The 22,337-nt window shown below is 36.7% G+C and overlaps 1 protein-coding gene across 11 annotated transcripts in view; it reads right to left on the reverse strand.

Moving 5' to 3' along the window:
* CHD9 (chromodomain helicase DNA binding protein 9) overlaps positions 1-22,337 on the reverse strand; it is a 230,587-nt gene that overhangs the window by 45,337 nt on the left and 162,913 nt on the right. For all 11 annotated transcript variants that reach the window (XM_058674690.1, XM_058674693.1, XM_058674689.1 and 8 more), the window contains 9 exons: positions 21,822-22,065; positions 16,559-16,735; positions 14,891-15,034; positions 14,534-14,789; positions 13,075-13,285; positions 11,559-11,754; positions 8,505-8,672; positions 7,714-7,893; positions 2,346-2,456 (listed from right to left, as the gene is read on the reverse strand). In XM_058674690.1, coding sequence (XP_058530673.1) covers positions 2,346-2,456; positions 7,714-7,893; positions 8,505-8,672; positions 11,559-11,754; positions 13,075-13,285; positions 14,534-14,789; positions 14,891-15,034; positions 16,559-16,735; positions 21,822-22,065 — 1,687 coding nt within the window. The remainder of the gene's footprint in view (positions 1-2,345; positions 2,457-7,713; positions 7,894-8,504; positions 8,673-11,558; positions 11,755-13,074; positions 13,286-14,533; positions 14,790-14,890; positions 15,035-16,558; positions 16,736-21,821; positions 22,066-22,337) is intronic.

Genomic DNA, 22,337 nt, shown 5'->3' on the forward strand with positions numbered 1-22,337 from the left:
GATCTGAAAGGTCCTGTTGTTCTGATCCATGTCTACAGTTTCTGATCTCACCTATTATCACGCACTACATTCTGCCAAAATGTCCTATTGTTTCTAAACACACTACTCAACCAATGATTCAATGCCAGTCTCCTTGCCTCAAAAACTCTTCACCTTAAATCGACATTTTTTCCATACTCAAGTCTCACTACAAATGTCAGCTCAGAGTGGTATCCCTTAGTCATTTTACTCAATCTTTGCTCCTTCTGTATCAACCATTTGATTGTTTTGTTTCCTTCACTCCACCACATATGTGTTGACTGCTGTCTCACTAATCAGAATGTAAGCTCCAGAGCAGCAGATGGCTGCATTGTGTTCAACTTATCTATAACATAGTAATGATGCCTGCAAGTGTGTGTGTGATCAATATATACTGTTGGAAAATCAGATAATATTTTAAATATTATTTAACTACCTATTAAGAAGTTCTTTTAATGTGAAGAAAACATGGATATATAATTTCTATGCGGTTGCTACAATGAAAAATGCTTTATTAATCATCAATATATTTCATGAGTATTATCCATTCTTCGTGATGCAGGACAGATGAGCTAGGCAGCATTAAATAGACTACCAAGGCAATTTTAAGCCCAATTTGTCTAGCTATACGAAAAAAGGATTTGCTTTCTTCAGTTCTAACTTCTATGACTATAAACTGTAATGATGTTTAAAATATAATTTCCCCATTCTAAATGACAAATTTCCCACCCAAATTCCAGGTTACAGAACTCATAAACACTCCAGGTTCTGCATGTTCTTCCTGTGGAGAGATGGCTTCATTATGTTTTCTATTTCTGACAGTACTGAGGCCATGCAGCCTGAAGAGAACACTTACCTTCTGTGCAGTTAACTCACTGAGCTCATCTGGGAAGTTTATAGTGTTTTTGCACATTCCACTGACTTTTTCTTTCAAGACTTCTTTATTTTTATGCAAAGTCAGATTTACAGAGAGGAGGAGAGACAGAGAGGAAGAACTTCTGTCTGCTGATTCACTTCCCAAGTGGCTGCAACGGCTGGGGCTGAGCCAGTTCGAAGCCAGGAGACTCTTCTGGGTCTCCCATGAGGGTACAGGGTCCTAAGGCCTTCGGTCATCCTCGATTGCTTTCCCAGGCCACAAACAGGGAGCTGGATGGGAAGTGGGGCCGCTGGGGACCCGAACCGGTGCCCATATGGGATCCTGGCACACAGAAGGTGAAGACTAGCCACTAGGCTACTGTGCCGGGCCCAGGTTTCACTGACTTTTTAGGTATATGAACACGTCATACACAAGCAATTATTTTTCATAAGTACCTATCAAAATTTATTTCTCTCAAACAGAATTGTGTATACTTCTAAGCCGTATTAAGTAATAATGATTATGGTTGGAAATGGTGTCATTCCTAACAGTAAAGATTTACAACTGAAGCGCCTGTCAAAGGAATTCCCAGCAATGTTTCATACACAAGTCCTTTTAATCATTTAGATGTTAGCAGTCACAAACACTGATTGCTTTAGATTTATTCAGATAAGTAAACAGATCATGCTAAACAGATATACTATAAGTATGTTTGATGAATTCTAATTTAGCTTTTTGGTACTTCCTGAGCTACAAAGGAAATCAGAAGAAAATAATTTAAAATCGCACTTTCTTAATTTCTTTTCTGTCTCCATATTTTACTGGATCATTACTGGAGGGTTCTGATACCAAGAAAACAGTTAAAGAGCAAATAGCAAAAAGACTCATGATTGGAACCCATATAAAATCCATGACAGGATCTCAGCACTGTAGCATAGCAGGTGAAGTCCTCGCCTTGCACTTGCTGGGATGCCATATGGGTGACGGTTCATATCCTGGCAGCCCATTCAGCTCCCTGCTTGTGGCCTGGGAAAGTAGTAGAGGACATCCCAAAGCTTTGGGATCCTGCACCTGTATGGGACATGCGGAAGAAGTTCTGGGATCCTGGCTTTGAACTCGCTCAGCTCCAGTCATTGTGGTCACTTGGGGAGTGAATGATTGGACGGAAGATCTTCCTCTCTGTCTCTCCTCCTCTCTGTATATCTGACTTTCCAACAAAAATAAATAATTAAAAATACATTATAATTACAATAATGTAAATTATAACCAAAAGCAAACTTTCTTTGCAACAATCCATCAGGACAGATGGAACAATTATTAAATTGAAGCAGTATATGACATGATACATAAACAATATAAACCTTACTTCAACTTACATATGCAAAAGTTTATTTCAAAACTGAACAGCTTGAAACATGACAGTATTTCCAAAAGTGTTCCAGAGGAAATTTAGACAGAAAGAAATACTTACTCTGCCACTGATGGAATCTATATCTATTTCTGCCTTTTTAGCCCACTTTTGCCAGAAGTTCGGATCATCTAAGGAAATATCTGTCCGGTTTCCAGAAGCCACAAAACTTGCCTGAAATGCACAAGAGCAGTTTTTTAGACGGTTTTGAATCTCAGAGGGGAAAAATTTACTTATAATATTATCTGCTCATACACTGTATGTGTAGAATTTGAATTCAGCATACTCATTCAAAGGCTTTTTCAAATCCAGAAATTTGACAACATCACTCAAGGTAAAGGCTTCATGCCACCAAGGTACAAGTAAGCAGCAAATAAAGTTATTACCGTTCGTTAATTTCACTTTCGGTAAATAAGAATTTTTTTTTGGCAAGGTTTACACAGAAGAGAGATGTTTTCTGAAAAGACTATATAAACAGTAAGAAATCATGTTAGAATAAGTATTTCAAAACCTGCCTGCTATAACTTTTTGGCACACTTCTACTGTGTTTCCATCCATTTCTCAGATGGTAATCTCTCCTAGAGAAAGGCAATACAGTGTAGGGAAATAAAAATGAACCATTGTATGTTGAAAGCTCTTCTTTCATGAAAAACACTATTTAACTGTGAAAGCACAGAAAGTACAGTAGAATAAAGGAAACCTTAAGTGATTTATTTTCTTATTAGAGAAATTGGAAACATTTCATCTGGAAGAAATCTTAGATAATACATTTCAGCCCCATAACTTACAGATTATTAACCATTACTTGCAACTTAAATAACACTAAAATCAGATGTACCACAAAAAAATGTCATCTATGTGCTTTACAAAAAAGAAACAAGCAGTGGTAGCAATGCTTATTCAGAAAGAAAAAGATTTGGATGTGCATGTAAACTCATACAATGATTTTCAAAGAATGTAATTGGTAAATGGCTTTAAGATAATGCCCAATTATTTGGGATATACACAAAACAGAAAATATTCATTAAAAACCATCCTGAGGGAATTCAACACTGCAAAAAACCACACATTAGAAAAATAAATTGCTAAAAGCAAATAAATCAAACATGACATTTAAGATAAATGGAATTTGGAACAATACATCGTATCACAGAATGCTGAGGAATTTTTACTTAATCTTTTTTTTTTAAAGATTTATTTATTTTTATTACAAAGTCAGATATACAGAGAGGAGGAGAGACAGAGAGGAAGATCCTCCGTCTGATGATTCACTCCCCAAGTGAGCTGAGACGGGCCGGTGCGCGCCGATCCGAAGCCGGGAACCTGGAACCTCCTCTGGGTCTCCCATGCGGGTGCAGGGTCCCAATGCATTGGGCCATCCTCAACTGCTTTCCCATGCCACAAGCAGGGAGCTGGATGGTAAGTGGAGCTGCCGGGATAAGAACCGGCGCCCATATGGCGCCCAGGGCATTCAAGGCGAGGACTTTAGCCTCTAGGCCATGCCGCGCCGGGCCCAATTTTTACTTAATCTTAACTGAAGTGTGATAACAGACTTGTGGTTATGTTAACCAAAAACAGAGAGGTATTATTGTTGGTGATACAACAGGCGATGACAGATTACCTGGGACTTGTTTAAAAAATATGAAAGATGTATGAAGTAGTAACAACGGGAGTTTAGCTGGTCATGGGTGAAAAGCATGCAAGAGCTCACTATACCTAATCCCAAAATTTGAAACCCAGGGCATTCAAAAATCACAATAGCTTTCAGATTTTTGAATTAGGCATGCTTAATGATAATGATAACGTTTTTCTGATAAGGGATATTTCAACCTGGATGAGGGATTCAGTTCATATTAAGCACACTTACTCTATTGGCACTGTTCTGAGGCTGGGCTATTATTAAGATGCTTCCATAAGGCAGATGTTAGACCTTATATGTGTTTATGTGCATTTTGCTGGAATATTTATAAAACAGGTGATACGAATAAAAACTTTTAATAAAATTAATTTGCATTTTTTCTTGCTCAATATTTGTTTACTAGGGAATTTAAAAAAAAGAAAAGTACATTTTTATTTCTTGGAAATGTAGTAGGCTGAAAAATGGCCCTAAAGGTTCTAATGTTGCAAGTGTTGTCTTACAGGGTTAGAAGGGACTTTGCAGATGTGATTAAGGAGCTTGAAATGGAGGAATGAGTTTATATTATCCCTGGTAGGCCCTAACTGCAACCAAGCATGCTTACAAGAAGGAGACAGAGGGAGAACTGACTATACAAGAGGAAAAGGATATGACGACAAGCAGCAACTGGAGTACTGTGGCCACAAGCCAAGGAGTGCAGGCAATCTAAGGAACTGGAAGAGATAAGAAACAGATTCCTGCCTGGAGCCTCCAGAATGAACCAGCCCTGATATCACCTTGATTTTGCCCCTATAAAACCACATCTGACTTCTGACATCCAGAACTAATAAATCTGTTGTTTTAAGTCACTAAATTTTTACTATAATTTATTAGAGTAGCAATAAGATAACAGAATGGGAAAATTAATAATGAACAATGCATTATTAAAAGTACATCTCATAAGAAAGAATAAAGATTAACTAGCTGGATAAGACAAAAACAAGACAGCCATCAACATCTGTATAAAAGTGATTATAAGTGGGCAGGTGGTTAGCACAGTAGTTGAGACTTTGGGATTCTCCAGCCCCACAGTGAAGTTCCTGAATTTGATAATGACTCCAGCTTCTTGCTAAAGTAAACCAGGGAAAGCAGAGGTGAAGACTCAGGTAGCTGGGTTCATGCCACCCACACACAGGCACCTGCATTGAATTCAGCTTTCAGTATGAGTCACTGCAGGCACTTGGGGAATGAACCAGCAGATGAAGTGTTTCTTCTATATCTGCCGGCCAAATAAACAAGTTTAAGAAAATGGAAAAAGATGTATAACATTTCATCAAAGGATTTTTTAAAACTTTTATTTGAATGGCAGAATTACAGAAAGACAAAGAGAGAGAGAGAGATCTTCCATCTGTTGGTTCATGCTCCAAATGACCTCAATGGCAGGAGGTTGGCCACTTTGAAGCCAGGAGCCCAGACTCTCAAGTCTCTCACATGGGTACATGTCCCCAATCACTTGTGCCATCCTCTGATGCTTCCCCAAGCACATTACCAGGGTGCTGGAATAGAAATAGAATAGCCTATACAGGATGCTGGTGCTGCAGGAGGAGGCTTAAGCAGCTATGTCATGGCATAGGGACAGAACTAACCATGGAATTAAGCAGTTTCTTAATTACAAGTAGGTTTTATCTTGGTAACGTAGAAGTGAATTTCTCATAACTGAGGATATACGCATTCAAGCAGTCACTAGCATAAGGTCATTCATTTTTACTAACACAGTAAAGTTCACTAATGAGGTTGGTAGGTCTTATATTACACCTGCTTCACTGATACATGTCTCTCAACAATCAACCTAGTAAGTTAATATTGGTTTACATGAATTATAGAATAACATCAAAGGCCATCAAAACTAAGAAGTCGCTGAAAGGAAACAATATAGAATAAAAATACCATGCTACATTGGACAATTAATCTTATACTAACAGATACCAATTGGTAAGTGAAATAATTTGCCAGGAAAACCCTGACAATTGCACTTTGAAGCATTTGTTATGACAAATTTTATTTTTCAAATAAAAATTATTTTAAAATTCCTTTTAAAGATTTTATTTATTAAGGTATGATTGGCAGAAGACAGAGTGAGTGAATAAGTGAAAGACAGAAAGAGAGAGAGAGAGAGAGAGAGAGAGAGAGAGAGAAACAGGAAAGAGAGATATTTGTTTGGTAGCTCACTTCCCAAATGGCTGGTTCAAGCCAAAGCCAAGAGTCAGGAGCTTCCTCTGGGTCTCCCACGTGTGCATGGACCCAATCACTTCCTAACCAGTGTGACAAGTACAAACATCTGCTGCTTTCTACCATGTTTCAGCAGGGAGCTGAATCACAAGTGGAGTAACCAGGGATCTGAGACCTTCTTGGGATGTTGGCATTGTAGGCCCCCAAGCAACTTCTTAACCAGTGTGCTAAACACCTGCCCCTCACATATACATTGTATGCACCTTGCAAATGATTGCACTACTGGCCTCTTAAATTTCTCAATAATTCAAGATGCTATTGTTGGGCTAATTCAGCGAATGCAATGCCAGGATCTCATGAGCACTAGTTCAAGACCCAGATGTTTTACTTTGTATTCAGCTCCCTGCTACTGTGCCTGGGAAAGCAGTAGAGAAAGGCCCTAGAGGTTGCATCCCTGTAATCCAAGTGGGAAACCTGGGTGGAGTTTCAGGTTCCTGGCTTTAGCAAGGCACAACATTGGCCACTGTGGACAGATGGGGAGTGAACCAGCAGATGGAAAAAATCTTTGTCTCTTGCTTTTTCTAACTCTTCCTTACAAATCAGTAAATTCTTCTTTAAAAAAGATGCTACTGTTAATTAAGAGTATTTTCAAGATAACTTATGTGACTATCAAGGATTATGATAATGGCTTAATACTACAGAAATGAAATGCCTAGGGGAAGATGTCATCAAGTACAGGTTTATTGATTTCCAATTATTAAATCCTAGTTTCTTTTTTTTTTTTAATTTCATTTTATGACACAGTTTCAGAGGCTCTGGGATTCCCCCAATCCCTCCAAAAAGCCCTCCCCCCAGATTGAATTCAGTACAGTTCATATCCAGTCATGATTCCTTCATTGCGGGCATGAACCATGCAGAAAGTCCGGCATCTTATTGTCCAGAAATCCTAGTTTCTTAAATATTATTTTTATAAGTGCATTCCATCAATAACTAAATTTTTTAAATTGTTTTTAGGGGAAGATTTTAATTACTCTATAAAATGATTATTTAAAACTTTCTCATGTATTTGACAGGCAGTGAAACAGAGTGCCTCCATCTGCTGGTTTATTTTTCAGATGCTCTTAACAGCTAGGGCTAACAGCTGGGAGTTGAGAAGCCAATCCACATGTCCTGCAGGGGTGACAGTGATCCAGCTGCTGCCTGCCAAGGTGTCCCTCAGCAAGAGCCTGCGGTTGGGAGGGGAACCGGGACTGCAACCCAGCACTCTGACAAAGGATGTAGGCAACCCAAATGGTGCCTTAATCATTAGGCCAGAATCAACCCCAAGGAGCATTTTGAAATGGTGAAAAACATCTTCTTGTGACAGACAGTAGGAGAAAGACAGCAGGATCCACATACAAATGAGTAATACATTTGCAGCATGAGTCAGATTATTGTTCTTTAAGTTAAACAATTCAAAGTCTTGTTCTACACAACTTCTTATTTTACTTTTTATCCTTTATTTTTATTTTATTTGAAAGGGAGAGGGTGAGAGAGAAAGGTAAGACAGATATCACTGCCATGTTATAAGCCAGCATGCAGTATTACCTTGGCAAATGTTGACCCACGTCCTTCTGATTCAATTGTAATCGTTTTTGTGCGCCGTAGTAATATCTGGTCGATATCCTCTTCACAGAACTTAGAGCCCTCATCTTCCTCCTCCATGATAGCACCGTAAGCACCTCTTCGAAGCAGGTCTTCTATTTCCTTTTTGGAAAGCTGCTGAATCTAGGAGGAAAACACTTTTTGTAAGAATGGTTTAAACAAAAGGATGTATGGGAAGAAGTATGTTTAGGATCCACAGATTAAAGAATTAAGCGAAGTAATATATTGAAGTTGTTGACTTTTTTTGCTGCCTTCAAAATAAAAACTACCCGACTGCTGAAAATGTCTTATTAAAACAAACGTGAACCAGGTAATCATTCAAAATTTTTGGAACTAGGGTTTTATCAGGTGGGAATCTTGAGGAGAAACAAACGCTAAAACCAAGACAAAGCCAATTCTAATAGTTGGGTGTTAGGAAAAAAAGATAACTTGAGATACTGCTTATACAAATAACAGGAATTTTCACAAACTCTATTTTCTTATGCCATTATACATAAAAGATACTTATAAATATATCAAAGAATCTATTTTGAAAACACAGTCTCAGAATTCATAGGCTGTGGAGGTAAGACTGAAGAGGATTCAAAACTACTGATTAAACAGTTCTCTTCTGATATGATCCCTCACATAAAACAAAGTTTATTTAGTGCTCAGTATAGATCAAAATTAAATGACACAATATGTGAGTTAAAATTAAATGCCAAAAAAAATTGTGAAAAAGAAGATAAACTTACACCACCAACATTACTTTCTCTTCCACTCATGCTCTGTAACACAGCCTTATCTAGGCCCAGTTTCAGACTGGCTCGGTCAAACATCTCTCTCTCATACGAATTCCGAGTTACTAGTCTATAGACTTTAACTGCTTTGTTTTGACCAATTCTGTGGCAACGAGCTTGAGCCTATTGAAAAATTGAAAAGTTATGGATATAATTTTTTTCACAACAAGCATTTAACAATAGATGATATATGTGGAGTGAAAATATGAGAAAAATCTGAGAACGGTTGCATATGTACCTTTTTCTAAAAGCTCAGGCAGAACTTTCTAGGATGAGAAATGATCACACATTCAGCAGGCTTGTCTTTCAGAAAAATATATTCATTAAGGGTCACTGTTTAAACACACATATGCTTGATACAGCTTTTCAAAGAAAAATTGGCAAATAGATCTTTTAGTTGAAGACAACTCAACTTTTAAAGCCTTATACTCAACCCAAAATTTCTAAATTTGTTCTACTTTATAATCAACAATCTTTACATTTTATTTAAAACAGGTAATTGTGAGGGGAGAAATTTAACGAGAACACCTTTGTAGGTCTAAACTTTATTTAAATGGTATAAGAACTATTTAATATGTATATCTTAGAAGTGAAGATAATAGAGAATATGTGAGAGCTTCAGAATTTATACCAAGTCCTTATCAGCTTTTCAAAAATTTTCCATAATACACTTTTGTAGGTTCTCTTAAGTTTATAGTTTATATGAGAAATAAAGGTCCTAAATCTAAAGAATTTATTGTCTTTCTCTGAAGTTAGCAAAGACCTTCACATTAATAAATAATAAATAATAAATGACTGCTTTAAGTTTATAGATGATACTGACAGCAGGCTCTGTGTTGACATCTTTTCCTTTCTACTCATATCTACTTTGTGCTGCCTGGAAAGAATTACAAATGAGGAACATGACTGTAGGTCTAGATAAAGCACGAGGCAAAATTTTCGTTAGCTGTAAAAATTAGACTACAAGGAAAAACTAATTAGGAAGGAGAGACTAGGGAGTTCAGTAGTTTTTCTAGTTCTCTTAAGGTTCTACAAAATATGAGTTTATTGTTTGATTTTAATTAATGTTTAGAAATTCACATGAACTCTGGGCATGTTTACGTATAAACACACATTCCAAAGGTAAATACTTACAATTTGGGCTTGGCACAGGGATTGCAGAACTATGATCTATGGACCAAGTCCAGCCTTGGCTCTTAAATTTTTAAGAATGGCTCTTAAATTTTTAAAGAATTATGAAAAACAAAATGTGTGATGGAGCCTACGTCACTCGACAATATAACCAATTGGTATTCAAAAGAAAGAATTGGTCCTTGGTTTAGTCCAATACTTTCAGACAAGCCTTTGATACTGTGAAGCAGATTACTTAGTTGCACAAATAATTTAATTATCTTTATTAACCATGGAATATTCTGCATAACTATTTTATTTGGTATCACAAAAATAAAAGAAATTTCTATTATACTCTACTCTTTCTTCTCTCCCTCCTAGATTCTTATCTTCTGTAAATTTTGATCATCTTCGATCGCTCTAACAATATTCCTATTTTTTCTACGATGTCCAGGTATAATTATCACGTACACAAATGCCTTAATTTTCTAGATTATTTTATAAAAACACTAATATTATACCTCTAGTCTATGTATACTGTATTGTATAATGATTAGAAGATGAAATTAGGATAAGCAAAATCTTATTTTTAAGGAATTAAAATCCTGAATTCACAGAGCTTACATCTCTCAAATTTGCAGTATATAAGTAATCTCTCCCCCCTCCCTTTTTTTTTTTTACTTTGAGAAACACAAAGAGAACACTTACCCTGTGGGTCACTCTGGAAATGCCCACAGTGGCTGGACAAAGACTAAGCCAGGAGGTGGGAACTAAATTCAGGGGACAGAGAGCCAACCACTTATTCCATCACCTGCCACCTCACAGGGAACATATTAGCAGGAAGTAGGAATGGGAGTAGAGCTGAGGCTCCAATCATCCTCTTTGACATGGGATACAGTAGCCCAAGCAGCCCCTTGGACTCACTAGTCTAAATGTGTGCCCCCAGTCAGTGTTTTTGAGTCTGAACATTTCACAATTTTTAAACTGTAGTATTTAGTATATTTAATCTCTGATCATTTGTGAAATGCAGATCTGAGTGCACTGTGTACAAATCACCTGTGTCTTTATTCTGATAATTTGTATCTCTTGCTTAGATTTGAGGACAACATCATCACTCAAATTTATTTTAACCTTTAAATTGGTCCGAGGCTTGGTTAAATCAGGGAGGTGGTTTGCACTAAGCATGCTTCAACAATGCCTCTGATCTCTCGCTTTCTATTCTTGTTCTGTAGTGACCTGCTCTGAAGCTTTTCTTTTTAAAATTTTTTTTCCTGTTCTGCATGAACACCTAATCAGCTCTTGTGTTGAAAATCTTTACCTTTCCCACGTGTCAGAGGATCATTTATGCCAACTGGCAGTAGGGAACGGGTCTAACCGGGCTGCCTGGACACTGGGGAGGTGCTGTGTTCTCAGGCTGTGATCCTCACTCACTTGTGTCTTTCATGAAAGCTGTCTCTCTTCCAATCCTCTCCAGAAGTCGGTTACAAATATCTTCAAAGGCATCCTGTGTATTGTGCTGCATTGTTCTTTTTTATAAGAACGTAGATCTCTTCTGGATACTGCTTTAATTTGGCTCAAATCATCTACTCTTTTCTCACTTTGATTTCTTAAAGGCTCAAAAGTTGGTCTGCTGCTGTTATCTTTTATAGTTGGACAAAGCTCAACACAGCAGATCCTAAAGATCATAAATATCTACATCCTTTTTTAAGTTAGTAAGAATATTATATTTGTATAATATGTATATTTGAAAGTCATTAAAATAATCACATGCTTTTCTAAAACATATTTTGCAGAAAAACGTGTTGTTCTGTGTAGGTAAAAATAAAAGATGATTAATACCAAAAATAGTTACATGAATTTGAGAAATTATATTCCTTATTAGCCAAGGAATTAATTTACCTGAAGGTCATTTTGAGGATTCCAATCAGAATCAAAAATGATACACGTATCAGCGGCAGTTAAGTTGATACCCAACCCACCAGCTCGGGTACACAGGAGAAAAACAAATCGATCTGAATCAGGTTTACTAAATCGATCTATAGCAGCTTGTCGAAGATTCCCTCTGACTCTTCCATCAATGCGCTCATACAAATATCTATCAAATGAAACACAATCAATTTAGATAGACAAATAAAATGAACATGAAGATAGTCTATCAAATATAGCCAACTTTCCTTAAATAGGTTTACCATAAAATTAAAAATCTGCATTATCTCAACTAGTTTTGGGGGTTTTACACTTCATGGTATTGGTTTGAGAAGGAAACACAAAGTAATGTAAAGAGACAAAACCTCCACATTCTAAATGGGTAAAAATAACACTACAATATTATTTGCAGAAGTTGAAATCATGTAGATAACCATTAAAGACTATTTTGTGTATCTCATCATAATAAATTACTTTTTAGAAGTAAAACCTTTTACAAGTTTCACATAAAGTTTATCAAATTTTGTTTTTGATCTTCACTCTCACTGACAAACTTCAGTGAGGATGACTGCCAATGTCATCTGTGATAACAAAACCATAATGGAAATTTATACGGGCAACTACATTTACGTTCTATAAAAATTTTGACTAAGAAAATTAGGAAATAAAAGGATGCCTATTTTAGCAACTTTGTAATTCGATCTTTCTGCAAAATTGAGAATAATACACATTTGAAAATGGGCTAAATAAAGCAGTGGAGCAACAAAAACCGTACTAGAAATAAAAATGAAAAAAGATATTATTTCTGAAAATATTAATGTTTTTATTTATTCTTAAATACAGATCTTTAATGATAAGGATAAAAGTTCACTAAACTGAAATCTGTAATATTCTCTTTTATTTGAATATGTTGGTATCAGATTGAATCCCAAAAGCTTTAATAAAATATCCTGTAATAATATTCTACTCAACTAAATACTGACAATGTTTAAGACTATTTTGCTGTCATAAACGAAGAAACACAAGCATCAACAAACTGTATACAGTGCATAAGAATTCAAGGGCAACAACTAAAGGTTCTAATTATAACAATCAAATAGATCCAAAAACGCTCTTGAATCATTTTTTTTTTTCGATTTTGGAGTTGGGTGTCTTAAATATACGACAATTTAAAGTGTTACTACCAATGAGGCTTACAAATCAATTAAAATGTATACTAATAAACCGATTCCTAGGTCAAAAAAAATACCTGTTAATTTGTAAAGTTTTCTTAATCAGTCTCCTCAGCCCCACCTACTACTGCAACATATGTAGGTTAGGAAAACACATAACACATAATCCTAAGCAATCTTTACTTATAGATTTGAACGGATTCTTATCTAGGTAAAGAGAAAGATAATGCGTATAGTTAGGTTACAATACAATGTTGCACATGTTAATTAACAGCATAATTCAGAGTATAATGGAGTGAAATGCACTATTGCCTCACCTTTTATGTATGAGATAGTCCTCTAGGATGTCAAGGCAGCGGACCATCTGAGAGAAGATGAGTACTTTGTGACCTCCTGCTTTCATTTTGGGAAGCAATTTATCAATTAGGACCAATTTACCAGCAGATTGGATCATTGCTTGAAGATGAAAATCAGAAGCAGCTGGATTATATGTGTCTCTAAATTCTCCAAGTATTTTTTCCTCAGCACCTGTCAAAGAAACAGGAGAGTGTAGCAATGCTCAAAATGCTGACCACCCCAAAGCGCTTTCTTTCACATCAGAACGGTCCCTCTACTCCTCTGCAGCATACCATCTGAAGGAAGGTACATTACGTTTATTAGAACTATTTATGTTTATGGCCAAATCCACACCCATATGAGTGTAATTTCATTAAAGACATGGGCAGTGCTTAAAAATCTTGTTATCTAGGGTCCAGCATGATAGCCCTTGCCTTGCATGTGCCAGGATCCCATGTGTGCACTGATTCATATCCCAGCTGCTCCACTTCCCATCCAGTTCCCTGCTTGTGCTGGGTGAAAGCAGTAGAGGATGACCCAAGGCCTTGGGACCCTGCACCCATGTGGGAGACCCAGAAGCATCTCCTGGTTCCTGACTTAGGCTTGGCTTAGCTGCAGCTGTTGCAGCCACCTGGGGTGAACCAACAGATGGAATATCTTTGTCTCTCTCTCTTTCTCATTGTGAATACATATTTCCAATAAAATAAATAAATATTTAAAAAAATATTTTTATCTCCTTAGATGCCTGATATAAGGCCTTGGAAAATCTGTTTCTAAACGTTCAATGGATACTTTTTAGGAAAAGGACAAATGAAACTGTGCTTTTAAACCTGATAAATAAATATAAAAGTTCAAAGAAAATGCCTTATACTGAAACACTGGTCATTAACAGAGGTCACAACTGACATCTGATACTAGTTGATGTGGATACATCTGTGGGCACCTTGCTAGCCAACAAAACAAAAATAAATGACAAGGGAAGTCATGTTACAAGTCTGCTATATACATCTTTCAGAATTAAAAAGACTCTGTGTTCCTGTTCTCAGCCTGTCTAGCAAGAAGAGAGCCAGGATTTTAGGTTTTCGGGATAGAGTTAGGTAAATCAAGAGTCTATTCCTAGGCGTAAGCAAAAAGATTAAAACGTTGTACAGAGAGAACCTCACAAGACCTTAGAAGTAACATGATTGTAGCATAAAAATTCAGAAAAAAGGGCTACTTAGACCATAAAGAAAGCAGAAAAGGGGTTTGCTGTTGCTGCTAGAGGATTAAATTATAGTTAGAATTCCAGTTCAAACTGGATTGAACAAACTCCTACTCTTGCAACAGGGTTTACCAGCACAGCACACTGTAGTCAGAACACCAGATAGCTGTTAAGATCTATGTCGTGTTTTGTTCATTCAACAATAGGTTCCATTTTAAGAAGAAAGCATTTTTAGTTACCTTTGATAAGATACGGGTGATTACAGCACTTTCTGAGCTCCATCATGGTATTGACTAAGTTAGGTACATTAGTTTGTCCTGCTCCTTTAGATAAAAATGAAAAATTCTTCTCCAGAATGGCTCGGTAGTACTTCTTTTGAATGTTGGTAAGTTCAACTTCAATGATGGTTTCTTCTTTAGGTGCCAACTTCTTCTCCACATCTTCCTTTAATCGTCTCAGCATCATTGGTTTCAGAATGGCCTGAAGTTTCTGCACCTGAAAAAAAAGTGTATACAGCATATATTTATGATCAATTACACTTAAAAAATAATTACAGCAAGAAATCTGATCTACTTCTTAAAAAAGCAACAGGATACCTGCTCTTCTGTTTTCAGATCCCCAAATTCTTGCATAAATGTTGATTCAGAAGGAAATCTTAAGGGTTCAAGAAAATGAAGAAGGCTGAACAGTTCTTCAACTGTATTTTGGAGAGGTGTGCCAGTCAAAAGCACCTTGTGTTCCTATAACAGGCAGAAAAATTCACATCAGCCACTATAATACTACAATTATCTGACAGCTGACTTATCAAACGCTATTTGAAATCAAATATTTTTGTGAATATAATTTAAAGGTCAACTTATAACACCTATCTGCATTGTTATCAGCAAATATACTCTTTAAATCATTTTTAAAAACCTCGTCACTTTTATACTTTACCCTGCATGCAAATAGTTTTTACCAATCTATGCCTCACATTAAATAATTTTAAAGGATATATTAGCTCTTCCCAGAGAAATAACTTTATAGGAACAAAGAATTTACTTCTTTTGTATTAAAGCAACCTTGATTTGGCAGTTTGGATATCATCCTTATCATCTTTCACGAAAGAATAAACTGTCAAATTAATGAGATTGCAACACAGTAATTTAGACGGCTGACTGAAATATATTTCTAAAGCAGAATTCCTTTAAAAATGAAATATTAACTGTAACAGATGAATATAAAAAGAATACAATGTTAATAGCTCAAATGTTTAAAATCTTATTTGACACCTCCAAGTTCTCTGAATAAAAACAGGCTTCTTCCCATAAATGTACACATTAATAAATGATCTAGAAAGATAAACATCAAACTGAAAACATGGGAGTGAGGAATTAAACTGGCTGAATCGCAGATGGAAAAAAGGAGCATTTTGTTTTATACTGTATATGTTGCTGTGTTTTATAATGTATATGGTACAGTATTTGTTTAACACTATATATGATTCTCTTACATTTGAGTTATACCTTCTAACGTTCCTGTACTAACTATGTGATCTTAAATTAAAATGTAACTCAAAGAAACTAATACAGGAATATAACATCAAGAAATCACACTATTAGTGATAATCCACATAGGACAAGCATGTAGAATTATGTAGAAACTTCAGATCTCTATGATGGAATAGCATGACTTCTAATAAAGGAGCTTACACTTCAAACTTATGGCTTCCTTTTCAATAGTACATACCTTATAATGGCTTTAAAAAGTATTTCAGAAATTACTTCCTAAATGTTTTTGACGATTGGTGCCAGGGAAAAGATGACAGTTGAGATGCCTATATTCCATACTGGACTGCTTGGCTCAAATATCCCCTATTCCAACTGCCCACTAATGTGCACCCCGGGAAGCACCTGAGACGGTGTAAGAAGTTGGGTCTCTACCACCACTTAGGAGACCTGCAATGAGTTGTTGCAGCCCATCTTTGGCCCCAGCTAGGTATCATTTTTAGGTACTTGGGAACTGAACCAGCAGATGGAACCTCTGCTTCTTCCAAGAAGAAAAAAGTTACTTAACTCTTACAAAACACAAAAATTATCCCTCTACAAATGAAAGTGAAAAAAAAAAAGACCTCAATTATTACATATAGAACTCAGGTATATTTACATTCTAACACTATTTATGTATGCCTTTTTCATGTTAGCTTTCTGACTCTCTATGACATTTTACCGTAAAACTGAGAAACTGAGTTGTTATTCTGACACATATATATACAAGTTACTTACCAGATTCATGAGTTTCAGACCTTCTAGGAGTTTGCAATTTTTATTTTTTAATCTATGTGCTTCATCAATAATCACACATCGCCATTCAATTGCATTAAGCTCTCCACAGCCTCCAAGAATCATCTCAAAAGTGGTGATAATTGCCTGGAATCTGTAAGCTCCTCGAATGATACGCCCCTAGAAATCATTATCAGAACAAACAATTGGCTAGAATGTCTTAGTTATTTGTTACACACCTAATGGCATCAGCCATAAATATTTCCCGTTGAAAGATTTATATATACGTAGACATTGTCTTAAAATCAGAAATTTTAACATTGCAACCATATGAGACTGCTTTCTTCAAAAACTGTCAAAAATCATGTCAACACAATATTATTTATAACTGTATTCAAGCCTGTGTTCTTGGGTAATATGGTTCACAATAATACCCAACAACTCCAGGTGAAGAACTGGTGTCATAAAATATGGCCAGTGACATTTCAGTATTTCAGAGTCTAAAATGTGGGAGATAAATGGTGAACAGCAAAAAGCCATCCAAGTAATTTATTGAGCAAATATTTGTTGTTTGTGTGACAGACCGTCTTTAGCTGAGGATACAACAGTAAACAAAATACACAGAGGTAATATCCAAATTGAACTTACATTTCAATGATTCCAATGCAAAACACAGTAAATAAAAACAACAATTATTTTTTCCTTAAGTTTTATTTTATTTTGGAAAGGCAGATTTATCCAAGAGAAGGAGAGACAAAGATCTCTGTCTCCTAGTTCACTCCCCAAGTTGCAACGGCCAGAGCTGAGCTGCTCTGAAGACAAGAGCCAGGAACTTCTTCTGGGTCCCCCATGTGGCTGCAGGATGCCAAAGCTCTGGGCTGTCCTCTATTGCTTTCCCAGACTACAAGCAGGGAGTTGGATAGGAAGTGGAGCAGCCGAGATACAAACTAGTGCCCAAATGGAATCCTGGTGCACGCAAGGCAAGCACTTTAGCCACTAGGTTATTGCACCAGGCTCCAAAAGACACCTATTGTAAGACTGGAGGGAAGAACAGAGGGGAGGAGAGGGAAACAATGGAGGGAGAGGGGAGGGCAAAGTGCCTATTAAACTTTATCATTAAACAATTAAAAAAAAAAGTAAATTACAAGGAGGTTAAGTGTTGAAGAGCAGAACAGAAAAAGGATTTGAGATAAGCAATAGTGGACTGCAGGTCACCACTGCAATGTTATCCACGCTACTTGGGAAACCATTACTGAGAAGTCACCTTCCAACAAAGATCTGAAGATAAAAGAGGAAGACTGTTGCATCGATTTCTAGATCTAGAAGAAACAGCCTTCTTCGAGCAGCGGCAAGTATCAGACTGCTAAAGTGGCTAATCTGAGGCACTATTCATATAACAGTAAGAAAGAATTCACTAATAGGAAAAGGATGAGGCAGATCTTGAAAGCTGTGGTCAGCATGTCAGTTCTTAATGATTTTGAGCAAAACACTACTGAAGGTACTTGAGAGAAAGAGAGGATCATGGAAACCCATAAAAAAAACTACTGTGGTACTCCAAGCAGTAAATCATCGGCAGGGGTCATGAGAAACGGCGAGTTCTAAATGTATTCTGAGGGCAGAGACAACAAGATTTCCTAATGGAGTGGCATGAAATGGACAAAGACTCAAATCTGACTAAAAATTTTAGCTTCAACAACTTAAAAATGTCACTGCTTACTAACATGAGAAAGTATAATTTTGGTTACACATGTATAAGTTTGCGATGTCCATGAGAAATAAGCAAATGGAGTTGTAGAGTGGACATTGGAGTATGACTTCAAAATTCAAAAAAGAATTCAAAGTTGATATACAGTTGTGGGGGTTTCTATAGGACAAACTATATTAAAAGTTGTACATGTCAATGAAGTCTCTGAGGGTCTGAGTAGAGATGTAATAAGTTTGAAGATGAGGTCCTGGCCACCTCAGAGTTTAGCAACAGAGAAGATAAGAAGGAATCTGAAAGAGGAGATAGGGGCCAGCATTGTGGCATACAGGTTAAGCTGGGGCCTCTGGTACCAGCACTGTGGCATACAGGTTAAGCTGGGGCCTCTGGTGCCAGCACTGTGGCATACAGGTTAAGCTGGGGCCTCTGGTGCCAGCACTGTGGCATACAGGTTAAGCTGGGGCCTCTGGTGCCAGCACTGTGGCATACAGGTTAAGCTGGGGCCTCTGGTGCCAGCACTGTGGCATACAGGTTAAGATGGGGCCTCTGGTACCAACACTGTGGCATACAGGTTAAGATGGGGCCTCTGGTGCCAGAACCCCGTATGGGTGCCAGTGTGAGTCCCGGCTACTCTATTTCTAACCCAGCTCCCTGCCAGTAACCTGGAAAAGCAGCTGAGGGTGGCCCAAACACCTGGGCCCCTGAACCCACAAGGAAGACTAAGAAAAAGCTCCACGCTCCTGGCTTCAGGCTGGCTTAGCTCCAGTGGTTGTGACCGTTTGGGTAGTGAACCGGCACATGGCTGATTTCTCTCTCATATTCTCTTCTCTGCTGTAACTCTGCCTTTTAAATATAAAAATAATGTAAAAGAAAGAAAAAAAGTAATGAAGAAAGGAAGAAGGAAGGAAGGAAAAGAAAGAAAGAAAGAAAGAAAGAAAGAAAGAAAGAAAGAAAGAAAGAAAGAAAGAAAGAAAGAAAGAAAGAAAGAAAGAAAAAGAAAGAAAGAAAGGTTTGAGCAGGACTAGACCATGATGGAGGACTGCATGAAGTTATGGAATCTCAGTAAAGAGGATGCTTACCTATGCCTGAAAAGGTCATGTATCAGATATTAAAAGAAAAGGAAGGGTTAAGAGAACTGTATGTTCTTAGACTATAACTTACATGAATTATTTCCAGATCAGTTTAAATTGGCTACATATACTAGCTATTAAATGGAACAACAGCACAAGTAAAGTATTTGCCAAAGTTGGTATAAAGGAGGGTGGCCTTGATGTTTATTGGTTTAAGCTGCCATGAGCATGCTGGCTTCACACACTGCAGCTTTGGTTGCAATCCTGGTTGCTTTGCCTCTGATCCAGCTCTCCGTTTTCCCTAACGTGCCTGGGAGAGCAGCAGATAGCCTAGGTTCTTGGGACCTGTCTAAGATGTGGGAGTTCTGGATTCCTGAATTCAGTCTGGCCAGTGTAGCCATTTGGACAATGAATTAGTGAATAGAAGATTTATTTCTTTCCACCTTTTCCTCTCTGGTACTATTATTCATTCTAAATAAATATATATATATATTTTTAAAAATACACACAGAGTGTAAATTTATGGCATTTGTAGTAGTTAAAAAATCTGAGATAAGGTAGGCATTTGGCACAGTAGTTAAGCAACTGGTTGAGAGGCCCAAGCCCTTTGTAAGAGTGCCTTGGTTCAGAGCTCAGCTCTATTCTCAATTAGACCAAGTAATCGGATCCCTGCCCTCTATCTGTGAGACCTACCTATTTGCTAGTTTTCAGGAATTAGGGGAGTGAACAGGAAAGGGGAGTGCTCAGTATGAAACAAGGGAAGTGCTTTAATGAAACAACAGAAACAGGGATGTAATATATTAAGTCTATTGCCTAATGTTCAATAACAGTGGTTCTTGAACAGCTCTGTTTGTGGCTTTAGGCAATCTATACAAGTCTTTATGGCTAAATTCCCCATGTATGAAGGGCTGACAATGTAAAGATTATGTAAAATTAAATATATATGTAATATATTTTTCAGCATGATACCTGACACAGGATGTATAATATTTATTACTTTTCCCAGTGAAATTTATAAAATTATAACCTAACTTTACTACTACTGTGATTTCAAACAGCTGTTTTAAAATTGGGTAAAATGCATCTGAAAACGTTAATTCAATAAGATATTTTTTAAAAGTACAGCTTTCATATTTACATAACAAACTCAGATGACATATATAAAGATTGTAACTTTATCAGGAATCACTGAAAGCTATAGATTTTAGTTGTGCCTCCTGTATAAAATGAAAAGGTCAAATGAAATTTTATGGTGTGATATAGCTCTAAAATCCTACATATAACTGAAGGGAATCAAGTTATAACTTAGTAGAAATGCCACAGATGACAAAGGTAATCATTTTCAATAAAGCTGAGAAAAAAAGATTATACAGGTGCTTAATCTCATGGACATGTAATATGTTTCAATGTTAAGGTGAAAGGAAAGGTGAGGCTACAGGAACACAAATTGACTAATTCATCCTTTTTAGCTACAAGTAGGTAGAAAATCAGAGATAAGTGGGAAGCAAAGTAGAAGGCTATGTGCATTAACTTGTTTCAACCCCAATCACATCACAGCACTTGACCAGATACTATCCTGATCCTTTTAGTACAAAAGATCTAAAGAAAACAAAACAGGAAAACAAATTTTTTACAGTGATAAAGTGCAAATGCATAAACTATACTAATTTTCTTATTTCTTACTAATGATTTCTAAAGAAAAAGACTCAATCACATTCAAGACTATAACTTCATTATTTGTGAGCTGAACTTTTAGCTAAAAGATGTATTCTTATCATTTTATGATTTGTGTGTTTAGATTTAAAAAGGCCTTCATAAAAGAGAGCCTCACATGTGTTCATTAAAGATTTAAGTTTTACAAATGAGAGGCCAACGCTGAGGTGAAGTGGTGAAGCCACCGCCTGAAACACCAGCATCCACATGGACAGGAGCTTACTTCCCCGGCTGCTCCACTTCCGAGCCAGTTCCCTGTTACTGTCCTTGGAAAAGCAGAAGTTGGCCCACATACGGGGGACCTGAACGCACGCGGGAGACGCGAATAAAGCTCGTGGCCCTGGCATGGCCCAGCCTTGGCGCTGTGGTTATCTGGAGACTAAACAAGCAGACAGAAGTGCGAGTGCTCTCTCTTACTCTCTTTGAAACAGATAAACAAACACATCTTTGAAAAATTAAGGCAATGATCAAACAGGTAATTAATATGCTAAAAATAAACTTCATAGTATTTCATAATAGTAACATTCTAGTTAAAAAATTGTGTACATTTGTATAAAACAGCAAACATCATTCTGATGGAGTACATCATTAACTTGTCATTTTTTTCTCAGCTACCAAGATTATAAAATAAATATGAAAAGAGCTTAAACTATAATCTAAGTACGCAATTAAAATCTATTGTATATTCAAAAGTAATCACTATACAATGCTTATCTTTTAACAGCTTTTAAAACAACCTTTGACACCTTTTTCAAAACGAGTAAAATCGTTAGTAACAAACCTGTGAGTCCCTGAAGTACATCTCATATTGCTGTATCATTTGTCTGCTAATGAGGCTCCCATGATAAACCACAACATTAATATCAGTCCATGTACGAAATTCTCTCTCCCAATTTGCAATGGTAGAAAGTGGAGCAATGATCAGGAAAGGTCCTTTTATACCAGTCAGAAGGATCTCATGGAGGAATGTAATTGACTGAATGGTTTTGCCAAGACCCATTTCATCCGCTAAAATGCAGTTTCTCCTGAAATAAACAAAAAAATAAATGTTTTACCTATGCATACATTTTCTGCATACTACAATACTTTTTGTTAATACAACAATACTTTAAAAAATACACAAAAACGATCAAAGGTCAAATAAAAAATCATCTATCTATAAAGATGTAAGAGTTGCTGAAATGCAGCGTCGGCTCAAGATTACAATTTCACTATAATACTGAAAAGGACAAAAAAATCTTGATAACTCCAAAATAAAGATATCACCCATTATATGGCTGATTGAAAAGAAAAGTAT

Source organism: Ochotona princeps, chromosome 16, assembly GCF_030435755.1.
Source record: "Ochotona princeps isolate mOchPri1 chromosome 16, mOchPri1.hap1, whole genome shotgun sequence".
NCBI lineage: Eukaryota > Metazoa > Chordata > Mammalia > Lagomorpha > Ochotonidae > Ochotona > Ochotona princeps.